This window comes from Myotis myotis, unplaced genomic scaffold (genome assembly GCF_014108235.1).
Source record: "Myotis myotis isolate mMyoMyo1 unplaced genomic scaffold, mMyoMyo1.p scaffold_m19_p_6, whole genome shotgun sequence".
In the NCBI taxonomy this organism is placed as follows: Eukaryota; Metazoa; Chordata; class Mammalia; order Chiroptera; family Vespertilionidae; genus Myotis; species Myotis myotis.
In genome coordinates, this window is record NW_023416368.1 from 23,396,428 (window position 1) to 23,409,209 (window position 12,782).

At 40.5% G+C, this 12,782-nt stretch overlaps 1 protein-coding gene across 3 annotated transcripts in view; it reads left to right on the forward strand.

Annotated features, from left to right (window-relative positions):
• JAKMIP2 (janus kinase and microtubule interacting protein 2) overlaps window positions 1–7,872 on the forward strand; it is a 126,661-nt gene extending 118,789 nt beyond the window's left edge. For all 3 annotated transcript variants that reach the window (XM_036315432.1, XM_036315433.1, XM_036315434.1), the window contains one exon: window positions 4,667–7,872. Coding sequence is in view for 1 of the 3 variants with exons in the window: in XM_036315433.1 (XP_036171326.1) it covers window positions 4,667–4,687 (21 nt within the window). In the remaining 2 variants the exon portion in view is untranslated. The remainder of the gene's footprint in view (window positions 1–4,666) is intronic.
• Window positions 7,873–12,782: the final 4,910 nt, after the last annotated feature.

The following is a 12,782-nucleotide window of genomic DNA, read 5'->3' on the forward strand; positions in this document are numbered from 1 at the left end:
ATGGTTTGATTAGCTTAGATGCCATAAAATGAGAAATGGATCGAATCCAGTTGGGTGTTTATTGGGGAAGTATAGTGAGAATCAAGATATTTTTTTCTAGTAAACAGATTTGCTTTGGGAATCTCGATGTCTATGGATCTCAGTATTCTCATCATAATCATTACACAGAGAGTTGCTTCCATGTCTTCAAAATGAAGAAACATATTTTCAGTATCTTTTCCAGTTTGAAAATTCTGATATCTGTGAATCCTAACAAACTAATAAATGATTGATTTTTTTAACTCTTTCTCCCCATCTTTCTTCATCAAAACTCAGGAAAGCAGGAAAGTAAAATTGGATCTTGGGTTTTCAAATAAGATTATTGTCAATGTCAATTTAGAGGAAGAAAATAGAATAGTCTTATTGTTGCTAAATCAAGTCCATGTCTAAGTAGTCTTAGACAGTGATTCTCAATGCCATTTCAAATAAAGATTCTATGGTCTTCCTGTGACTTAACTTCATGAAGCAGATTACTGGGTAGATAGTGGGAGAGAGAGCAAGGATTGATCTATACTTTTAACAAACACATCAGGTGATTCTGATGTCCACCCAGGTATGGAGACCACAAATCTCAATACCATCACTTAAAAATGAGAACAGGCTAGCTGCTATTCTCAATACATTTATCACGGTCTGTGTCAGCTTTGGTTATCCTATTAAGTTATATTAGTCAAGGATCTTTCCTGGACCTTGTGTTATTTAACCTTTTCTATAAGTGGAGGAGAGACACGTTCTTTTTCCATGAGCATCAACTTGGCGACCTGCAGGTGGAACACACAAGCAGAAGGGCTTCGGCGTGTACAAGGGAGTTAGGCAGATGTGCCCAGAAAGTTATGTCTTCCTATAACCAACTCTTTGGCTTGATTCCATCCAAAATATTTTCTTCACAGGCTGACAGATACCCTTCATCTGACATGAAGGCTGGTAGCCTTGCAGCACATAAAGAAGAGGGCTGAGTCTCTCAAATTGAATGAGAATATCTTAAGTGAAATGGGTGAGATTCTCTAAGAAAGGATCAAACATTCAGAGAGTCAAAAAAACAAGCAGCCCTCCCCCAAAGAACAATAAATAAAGAGGCAAATAAAGTTCATGAGACACAAGTACTACGTGGGGGGTTAGGAAAGAAAATTCCAACTTTATAAATAAATACCAGGTGGGAAAGGAGTAGGTTTGCACATGGACATCAATCATGGTGAACACTTGGCAGGTACAAGTACCGCCAATCTCTCATTGTGCCTTACGTGGCAGGTACTGTGTTAAGCAACAGATACACATATCCACACAAAATCCCCTATAAACCAGGTGATAACAGCAAATTGCCCCAAATGTGCAGAATTTCACGATATTCAGGGCACTTCTACTTCCATCATCTCATTTGATTCTCATAATTAGTTGCTTTAGTTGTTATTTTTGTTTTGTTTACCAGTTGGAGGAACTGTAGCTTGTAACTTTCCCAAGTCCACACAGCTACAATTCTCAGGCCTAGGATTTGTACCTGGACAGCCTCATTTTAGAGACCACTTTTAACCACCACACTACTGCCTCACAAATGAAAGAGGGCATTTCTCTCACATTCTGAGCATCATTTATGTTCATGTATATCAGCAACCAGAGGCATCCTCCCTTATGTGTGTGGTACTTCCCACTAAGTGGGTTTTGAAATTACAAGGCCCTCCTCTCTATACCTTGTAATCCCTTGAGAGCTGTACAAGATTTGAATTGCTTTTCCTCCGGAATAGCCCTTAATTGACACTTAGTAATTATCTGTTAAATAAAAAAACAGTATTAATAATATAGCAAATTAAGTAGCAGTATATCTGGGTGGTATAAAGTATACACAGGAGAACAGCTGAGTTGTTTAGAGTGTGCAGCCTTAAGGTTACTCAATTTACAGAAATGTAACATTTTGGCAGACTGCCTTTAAGTCCATTTGTATTATTATTAATTATTATTATTTTAAATCCTCACCTGCAGATATGTTTATTGATTTTAGAGAGAGGAAGGGAGAGAAAGAGAGAGAAAAAAATATCAATATGAGAGAGACATCAATTGGTTGATTGTACATGCCCTGTCTGAGAGATCTAACCCTAAACCTTTTGGTGTATAGGACGGCACCCCAACCAACTGAGCCACCCAGCCTGGGCAAGTCCATTTGTCTTTTTAAAACCAACATATTTTTACTCAAATGGATTTTCATGACAAACATGAAAGACAGAAATTATACATGTGCGATTTGAAACAGAATTTAGGATTTATCTCTGCAAGTGTATAAGTTGAAAGTTTGCAAGTAAAAGACTTTTGTACTTACATACATATTTTAAATATACAAACACACACATACACTATACATACACATATACATGTACACACCTTACAGTACCTTTTATATACATTGAGACCAGTTTTCTTATTTACCAGAGAATATGGGAATATTATAACTGTAACTAGTTATTTAGAACTCTCATCCCAGTAGGATGTAAATATGAACATAATCTATATTTCTCAAAACATAGCTTAAACTCAGCTTCTGCCTTATTTCCCCTCTTTCGTCCTTTAGTTGACTCTTAGGTTGGTTCCCAAAATTTTTAGTCACCTTCAGTTCTTAGAATTCTAGCTCAGATTAAAAATTCTGTCTTTGTCTCTGTTTAATCTCACTTCTTCCCTTATCTGGGGTGGGGGTGAGGGGTAAGGATAGGGGGAGGGTGTTCTGGCTCTAAACCAAGAGGTCACCAGGTCAAATCCTGGTCAGGGCACTTGCCCTGGTTGTGGGCTGGATCCCTAGTAGGGGGCCGCAGGAGGCAGCCAATCAATGACTCTCTCTCATCATTGATGTTTCTATTTCTCTATCCCTCTCCCTTCCTCTCTAAAATCAATAAAAGCTTTCCCTTCCCTCCTCAAGGCTCAGCTCCTCTGGAGGGCAGGGAAGAGGAAGCAGGGCAGGGGGACAGGCCTCTCCATTCCAATGGGGGCCAATGCTGTTCCTCTGGATATTACCGACCAGGTCTCAATGTCCTTTTGAAGGGAGGTGATGAAAGACTGATCATTAGGGGAACATAGGTCTGAGCTCCTCAGAAGCTGTGCAGAACATGCTCACTGCACTGTTCCCTGACTGATGGAGGCCCCAGCTCGCCCACTGCCACTCTGGATGCCACCATGGGGGTCCCAGTCACAGCTTCTTGCTGGGGAGGAAGCTATTGCTCCCATCTCTGCCCATCACCCCCTCCAGTTCTCTGCACAGATAGACAAAGGAAGAAGGGCACTGCTCTGTAGTGGAGGGGTAGAACACGAGTCTCCTTTGTACAAGTACCGCCAGTCTCTCATTGTGCCTTTTGGTACTCCTCTCCCTGCCACAGTGCGCTCTCATCTCAACCACTGCGCTTCCTAACTACGGTTCCCCTCTGGGGCTCTATCCCTCCATTATTGCAGTTGAATCTGGTCTTTTGGAGCAGACCAGGTGGCTCTGCAAATGTGAATTCCAAATACTTCTGGCTCTCACGTACGGTGGGAGTTTCTTTGAACCTTTCATTTGCCTCTAAATGGAGCACCGAAAGTGCTAAGTGCCTCCTGTCCCATCACTTCAGATCTTGGTCACCATTCCTAGGCGCCAGTAAAATCCCGCTACGGAATCAGTATCTTCATTATACAGATGGGGAAGTTAAGGCTTTGAGAAGTTAAATAACTTGTCCTTGGACAGACATACAGTGAGAACATGGGAATCCCATTTTCTCCGTCCATGTCATTCAGACTCTGAAAGCTTTTCTTGAAGGAAACACTATGTCCTAAACTTCTACCCAAGTGAAACCCAGACACGTGGATTTAAAGAGGAACAGGGCTAGGAGTGCTGACTGGCATAGCCCAGAGAAGTACCTTTTCAGGGACATACCATGGATCAACCAGGAAACCTGTGTGACAAACTTCATAGGGAATCCTCAGGTCAGGACTTAGAGTGGAGGCTGCCACCGGATACAATTGTTGGGGTGGAAATGTGGCATCAAAGGAAGTCGCTGACAGGCACAGACAGACCTGCTTTTTTTAAAAAAAGCTTTTATTGATTTTAGAGAGGAAGGGAGAAGGATAGAGAAATAGAAATATCAATGATGAGAGAGAGTCATTGATTGGCTGCCTCCTGCGACCCCCTACTAAGGATCCAGCCCACAACCCAGGCAAGTGCCCTGACCAGGATTCGACCTGGTGACCTTGTGGTTCAGAGGTTGATACTCAACCACTGAGCCACACTGTCCAGGCCAGAACTGCTTTTAAAATAATATTTTAAATTAATATTTGGGGCATAATGATTCAATTGAGTTTCTTCAGGCCTCACCTTGGAAGGCCTGGAGGGAAAGGTACTAATGATACCTAATGTTTCAGGCCACTTACTGTGAGGCAAGAACTGTTTATTGCTTTAGATGCATTATGTTGCAACAACCTTTGACATAGATAGTCTATTTTCTCATTTGAAATTAATGTAATTAAGCTTAGATACCTTCTTTATGTAACTTGCATAAGATCATACAACTCAAAGAGGTGGTAAAGAATACTTTTTTTCCTTAAAAGCATTTTGTTTTTTTTCTTCTGTTTCAGCTATTGACAGAAATGGTGATTAAAGAATATTCCCTCTGTTTTACAGAGTAACCGAAAACACGGATAAAACCCCAGAGGGACAAATGCTTCTAAACCTTCAAAGATGGCAGAAATGTTTACAGCAGTGAGAGAGAGAGATCAAAAGCTAAGAACTACCCTGTAGCCAGGACTACAACTGTGTATTTTAAAGCCATTATTCAAGGTTTCTTACTTGACAGTTCCTACATGACCCTGGTGAAAATCTACAATATATGCTGCATTTAATGAAACGTGTACATGTCAAGCCAGAAGAAAAGAACTATAAACATATATTGTGAAGGCAAAAAACAAATCAACCATGGAAACAGATTCAGCAGATCACACAAAGATGTGTCTTGGGCATGGAACCAAAGTTACAAAGAACCATTCTACCCCTGCTGTGCAGGGGGGTCATTTTAATGTAACACCACACCCCATGGAAACACTAGTCCTGAAATAAACACCATTTAAAAAAAAAAAATCAAAACAAACAACAGAAACTAGGGTGGGTGGGAATGAAGCACGAGGAATACCTATGAGGAGCTATTTACAATAAAATGTTTCGTTTGAAAAGTCTGGTTTCTTACTACAGGGATTTGCTTTTTTGTCTTTATTATTGTTTAAAACTCAGGAACAGAGACCTCTGCCATGTGAGGGGGAAGGAAAGCGCTCTCCGGTTGGTTTTTCTGCCAAAGGTGGAGCAGGTGGAGTGCTTCCCACAGCTGAGAGATCTGAGCCGTGGCACACCGTGACCCCGACTGCCCTGGCGGCCACGGCGGGGACCTCGGCGACTGGGACATCAGACACAGAAGCAGACTTGATGCTTCCTTGACCTCCTGTCACATCTGTCTTGCTCCGGGATCAAGAGACTGATCTCATTCACGTTGAAAATGAAGAAGACGATGCTCTAAGTCACTAGCTCCCTGACTTAGTTCTATTTATAATACCAATATCTATAGGGGACACGGGCCAGAGAGCATCTCTGAATCTTTCCGTTTAACAAAATACTGGTTTTCAAATGGCTGCTTAGAATTGCCTGCAAATAAATGTCATATGATTCCAGTAAAACCACCGTAGAGATGACAAGTAAACTTCTAACAACTTTTGAGTTTGCCACACAGGGATGTGAATATAAAACTAAATTATGATTGTTTTTTTAAATGTCCTGATAAGCCTCCAGGACTTGGATCTCTTGTCATTTAAATAGATAACATTGTTTGTTTTTCCCAGATTGCTGACAGCAACAAGATAGCTCTACTTTTTTATATAGAAGTAACATTATGTTACTGATAAGGTTTGTTTTCTACCAGAGACAATTAAAAGACTGGTCCTTTTCCTAAGTTATGTAATACCGAGTCTTGGATTCAGGTGTGAGAGCAAATAAATGTTCCTGAAAAGCTAATTTTACACCTCACTTACTGTAGATAACAAAACAGCCTCAATTTTTCAAATCGTCAAGGTGTTATTTACAGGGCTAGAGTTCCCATGCCCAGAGAATGTGTCTAGGGAGCCAGAACCTCTTTCTATGAAATACTTCCCAAGTCCTCCCACACGTGGGTTCAGTATCTTATTCTTCAGTTCTAGCACTGGCGTTTGCAAAGCCAGCAAGCCACTGAAGAGTGTACAAGAAAAGCCGCAATGCTGGGGTCCGCTTTTTGTTTTTGTATTGACTGCTGACACAGGTATCGTTGGCCCAGTCACTTAACCTCTCTGTGCCTCAGTTTCCTCATCTGCAAAATGAGGTTAAAAAGCTTTTTTCATGAAGTTTCTTTCTTGCAATTCTGGAACAAGAGGTGCTTAAAGTAGCACAAAGTGCTTTGTAATTACTCTGACTGCGAATACTATTTGACTTTCCTGTATTGTTGAGAACGAGAGTCCCCTCTGTGATGACATAGTGCTTGGGTTGGGTTGGATCTAAGTCCTGCAGCACTGAAGCCTTCCCATCAAACCACCTGGGGCATTCCTAGCGATAAGGACTGAGAGGTCAGAGCCAAGGGCTGTAATAACCCACAGGAAGTGAGATCATCTCCTGCTATTATTGAGCAAGATAGAAGTGTGTGCCATCCCAGTGATGAGGATCTTCTAGCTCTCCTCATTGCGTATGCAGGGCAGGATACAAAACTCACTTTCTCATCGGAGGGCCAGCCATAAAATGAGGGCTTGGAGTGAACTGATAGCATCACATAATTCATCGGATCACCCCTTCCATTTGGGGGGAAGGTCCGGTGATGTGTCCTACTGGGAATATATAAGATAACTATCCTGCTGAATTATTTGTTCAATTGGGTAGGTTCCGGACTAAATGTGAATAGTACATTGGTTGTGCAGACGGTGTGAAAGAGGGTGCCCTCCAGCTTGTGACCAAACCCTTTCGAACCTCAAAACATATGGGAGAGGATAAATTACCCTTCGTACCTTCAACTTTTCTCTTTCACTGTCTTCATTGCCATTCCAGGATCCATCTGAGCAAATTCATACTCCACTTCCTCCAGCAAACCTACGTTCCTTCTCTTCATCTTGCTTTCCCCACCAAGAAATTTGTAGTTTAAATTTGACTTCCAAGTACTGGCTATGGTTTAAAGGATGAGAAAAATTTGTAAAAATAATGTGGTTTCATCATATATGCGATCTGCTATGGCTCATTGCATCACCCACACAAATCACACAAGAGCAATGACATCTAAGCAGTTTTAGATGTGCTTAGGGAATGTGTTGCTTAAGATCCAGGAAATTAGCAAATTTCTCTATATTGTAGGCTAACAGGTGATATGTTTGCCTAGTCTTACTCATGATCCTCAAAATTATTATTGGATACGGTCAAATATTTTTATAGGTACACCTCTCTGTTATCCATTTCCACAATTACAAAAAAACAATAGCAAAATTGTAACTGTCTGATATCGTCACTCGTGGATCCATGGAAATGGATCATATCTAAACGAGTGCTGCCCTTGTAAATGATGTTCAGAAAAAAAGAATGTCTTACTGATAGAGGGAGGCTTACTGTGGCCCTACTCCTTACAAAGAACAGGCAATTCCCACTTGGATCTTTAATTTCTGCATCTTAACTATCCCACCACATTTGGCCAATGGGTTAGCCATCAGAACAGCATTCTTCAGGGTCCATTTACTTAAATTTTCTTAAAATAGTCATCTCTTGGGAAATAAAGATAATACTAAACAATACCAACAATACTAAAAAATAGTTTGAGATAAAATAAAAGCCCAAATTTAGCACAGTTATTCAAGACAGGAAATTTTTTATGGTAAAGGTGGGGGGGGGGGGATGGTGCGGGGCGGGGGGAGGATGGAAGACTATATTTGGCTATAATACTGGAAAGCATCTATTACTAAATTGACCAAGTTTTTTAATGTCACCCAATTTTTGTTTTTGGAAACACTGGAATTTGTTAAAAATAAGTATAAGGTCTCCTTTACCCTTTGTCATATAAGTGAAATTATTGCCAATAGTAAGATTTTAGGGAAGGAAGAATAAATTTCGCTTGATTTTTCTTCTACTCACAGATAACTTCACACAGGTGACGGGGTCTTCAGGAGGATAGAGGTGACCCAGAGGGCTCATGGGTCACTGCTGAAGCAGAAAGGGGACATTCGTTCTCCACTAGGACTAGAGGAAATCAAGGCTTGTCAAGTAATTTTTGCGAAAGTATTTCATTTCAACTTACTGTGTTTTCTGTTGAATATACATCTCTGGCAAACGTGTCCCTTTTTGCCTACTATTGTCAACACTTTTTGTAAAACCACTGTGTAATCTATATACGTTCAATGTCTTCAATGTAATTCATAAGATTATTGTTTGAAAATGAAGCAAGTCTTTTAAACCTGCCTGGGTTTTTATGGGAACTGTAAAAACACTATGCATCAGTATTGTGTTGGTGCTTAAGTAATTGGATCATGTGTGTTATGTTACATGAAAATAGTTGGAAAGCATAGACGGTTTATTTTTTAAATATTTAATTGCATTTTTTCAATCTGTCCAAGAGTGGCACAGAAAATATATATATTTGCCTACTATATTGAATAATGTACCTTTCGAGGGATCAGTAATCAAAGCGAGTCTTAGATGACTGTGTGGGTAATGAGTTAATGCTTCCAGAACGGGCCAAGCCTTTCGAAAGAGAAAAAAGTAGGTCACGAGGTCTTGAGGGATGAAAGCCTCCATTCTCTTCAACTGCCTTGTCATTTCCATGTAACGCATTGTCTTGAGAATGAATTTCAGGCATCTTGGCAAGAGGATTCAGACATAATAGAAGGTTGGCGTCGATCCTCTGTGATTCCATTTGAGGACTGGGCAGGGCAAGATTCACTTTCCTCGGCTGCCTTTAGTTCGGCAGTTTAGTGTTGTTGAGTCCAATGTTCAATCAAAATGACTAAAGATAGAGTTCAAGGGGCCATGCTGCAGTTATAAGGAGGATAATGTGCTGTACTCAACACGAAACTCAGAAGTACAAGTGGTTGATGGCGCAAGGTTCCCTTTCTTCTTTGTGTTTTTGCATTGAGGTCTCTGTGCCTGTGCTTATATTGCCATCCTTATTGCATCAAAGTTCTGTAGGGTGGGAGTGCTACAGATAAACAACGTTGAGTCCAACTTTGCCTACACTCACGACTCCACAAACTTGCTAAATTGTGGATGTTGCAATTTCCTAAAAACAGATCCACAGCATCCCCCAATAACAGCAATCACTGATTGGCATCTCACAAAATGTGCCTATTCCCCCCTACCCATGAACCATAATAATGAGGCAGATCAAAATCTAAACACTTTTATAAGTATGTGATGTACATGTATATACACACATATATATTCTGTACATAGTATGATGGTGCGAGTGCTTCCTACGTGTGTGCTTCTGTCCTGGGGTTGAGGCGTTAAGGAAGGGTTTCCCCGCTGCTTCTGGGTAACTCATGTTTTTGTTTGGCATCTGCTGTCTGTGCTCTTCCCCTCCTTGCCTGCTTCCCTCTCTCCTCCCCACCTTCTTTTCGTTACTACTATTCCCCGCTGTTGACAGAGACAAAGATCTACTTATTGGTTCTTTTTGCGCAGGCCCATAAACCAGCCTTGTAGTGATGCCGATGGTTTTCTGGGAAGAGCAACAGAAAGCCCAACACAATCTACAGCACTAATATTAGCCAAAAGTCTCATAGGTTTATCAGTTAAAAACCCCATTTGCAGAAGGGTTCATGCATGTTTAAACCTTCAAGATCCAATTCTGTGGGAACTCAAGTAAAGAGCCAGTGTATTTGCATACACAACTCCCCAGGTGTCTACTGTATACATGTAGCCAGGGGGCCAATTTCTCAGAGCTTTCCTACAATCAACTGCCTCCACGGGGTTCTTTCTCTCCATCGCATTAGCATGACTCCATATATCGCTTCAGTGCTTGTTTACTAACAGGAGAAAAACATAAATGGACTGAGTTTCACCAGAATGAGCCTCTGAAGTCACTGAAGAGATACATGTATTGTATGTATTACCATAGAGATCGGAATCAGCTTATTGTATGTAAAGTTTTATGAATGGTTATTTTATAATTTATGTATTTAATATAGGAATTGATGAGCTCTGGTGTTTTAGTTTCTATACAAATAAAACAAGCTGCATTTTTTAAAACTTTATCTGGCATTGTTCATAGGTCTCTGTTTTGTGTTTAACTGAACGCTTACCTGCTTTTGAAAAACAGGGTGAGAGGCAAGTCGGGGCTGTCAGTATAACGTCAGGGGACAAACTCCACATGAAGGTGGTAAATGGGTTTCTCCTCATGTTTCCACTCGGACAGAGCTGCCGGGGGCACTGTGGTGAGGAGCCCAAGGCAGAAGTTACACTCAGAAGGAGAGAGCTCTGGTCATTAGCATGCCTACTCTGGGGAGAGGATCTTGCCAGCTATTTGCCATCCTTATTCTAGATATGACTTCTTTTCCTTTATCCACCTACCCTTTTTTCTCTGCCTTGTAGAGCCACTAGATGCAATAAGTTAACCAGTACATGTCACATGAGCATCCATTATGTATGTGCCCATTCCTATGGCCTGGAACATCTGGGTCTACTCTCGAAGAGCTTAATGAGGGAAACAACCCAGGTAACAAATTAAGAACCAATATGGCCCAATATGAGGTACAATTTCGTAAGTCACTGTTAAGACACTTAAATATAATTATAGTATTTGGGGGTGGGCTTGAAAGACCCATGCAAAGAAGGATCTTTGCTTGTCTTTTCAGTTGTAACCTCTTATCTTTAGCAAAAAGTGTCGCTCATCGGTTCATTACAATGTCCTGTTGCCCATTTATAGGAACCACCCTCATGTCAGGGCAAATCTTTAACACAGAGAAGAGTGAGACATGGTGCTGGCCCTGAAGGCGTCTTATTGGATGAAGATTTACCACCAACTGCGTCTCTCGGAGAAAGGTGCCAAGTCTATCCCTCTTCCATGAAATAGGCTGTTATTGTTACGGATTGTCTGATTTTATTAATGAAAAGCTCTGTTTTGATGAACTCCAATTCCTGTATAAAGCCCAAATATGCTATCACGTCAACAACTCCACTGACTCCTTCTAGCTCCAGAGGAAAGGACCCCTGTGACTTCTGGAGACGCAGAAAGGGAGTGGGGGACACTTCCTACCACAGCGCCAGTGACACAGGGACACCCAGAAGGCCCATACAAAGCTCACACAGAGGGCGTCCTCCTTTGGGCTCAGGACACAGCTCTGTCTGGGACCCACCAGGCAGCAAGGGCAGTCACAGACGTACAGGTGTGTAATGAAGTGCTGACCTACCCCTTAAAGACTAAGGACACGTCTTTAATTAAATGTCGTAAAACTTTGTGCCAAACGGCTGTGAAGAATGCTTACTTTATTTAAGCAACTTTGTAGTTTCATATGAAATGTGAAGGTGAATTGTGAAGGCATTTTTCTCACTGAAAATGCTCCAAATAAAAACCTGTTTTTAACAAATGCACTTTTCTTTGCATGCAGATGCACTTGGTTTTGATTAAAACAAACAAACAACAACAACAAAAAAACCCATAACAAATAGTCATTGATAATCTTTGCCTGTAATTAGTTTAAAAATATCGAGAACAAGGCCCACGACGACATCTGTCATTTATGTGAAACTCCATATGACTCCTTTTTATATAATTTAGAAGGAGGAGGAAACACAAAACAAAATATTAACCAGCTCAGAACTGGATGTTTCTTTCTTTATGATAAGAGATAAATAAGATTAAATAATTTACTCTGTAAATGACTTTGTGCTGACCACCTAGAAATGCATGAACAAATCTAAAATGTAATGATGGCATCTTATCAATTTTTTCTATTTGCTTTTTACCTTATTGATATTATTGTCTTACCTTTAACTTGCTTTAATTGTGCCTTAAGTTTAGACCACCTTAAATCTATTTCTCTACAGCCACAGGATACAAATTCAATATTTTAAAAATTGAATTTAAGTATTCAATTTAAAGCACATTAAGTATTCTTAGAGATACTATCGGAAAGTGTGTAGGAAAATATTTAAAGCTTGGATATAAGGCAAAATGATGAATGTGTCTGTATCTTTATAATTCCACTTCTGAATGCTTTTTAAAAACTACGTTTTTATTCATTTTAGAGTGAGAGGAAGGGAGAGGGAGAGAGAAACATTGATGTGAGAGCAAAACATTGATCGGTTGCCTCCTGCACTGGGTGGGGCTCAGGCCTGAAACCCAGGCATGTGCCCTGATGGGCAATCAGATTGACGACCTCTTTGTGCATGGGACAACGTTCAACGAACTGAGCCACACCTGCCAGGGCCCGAGGGCTTTCTAATATGTCAATTGGGAAGTCATTTAACTCTGGGGAAATATAACAATTGATGAGAGCCAGCTGTTTCCCAGCCCTGTAAAGCCAGAAGCTAGCTTACAGAAAATTGATAAGGTGTGATGTACTGTTTTTTTCTTTGATTTAAAAAGAGAAAAACCCAACCACTTTGGTTTCTAACATACTGCCTTCATTTCAACATATTTTCCCCCCATTCTTTAAATCAGCTTAGTCATTCTATTGGTTGTTTTAATTATAAGTATATAAAACTTTGGCATGTACGCATTTATATTTACAAGGACAGTTCTAACAATTCCTTAAGAGCG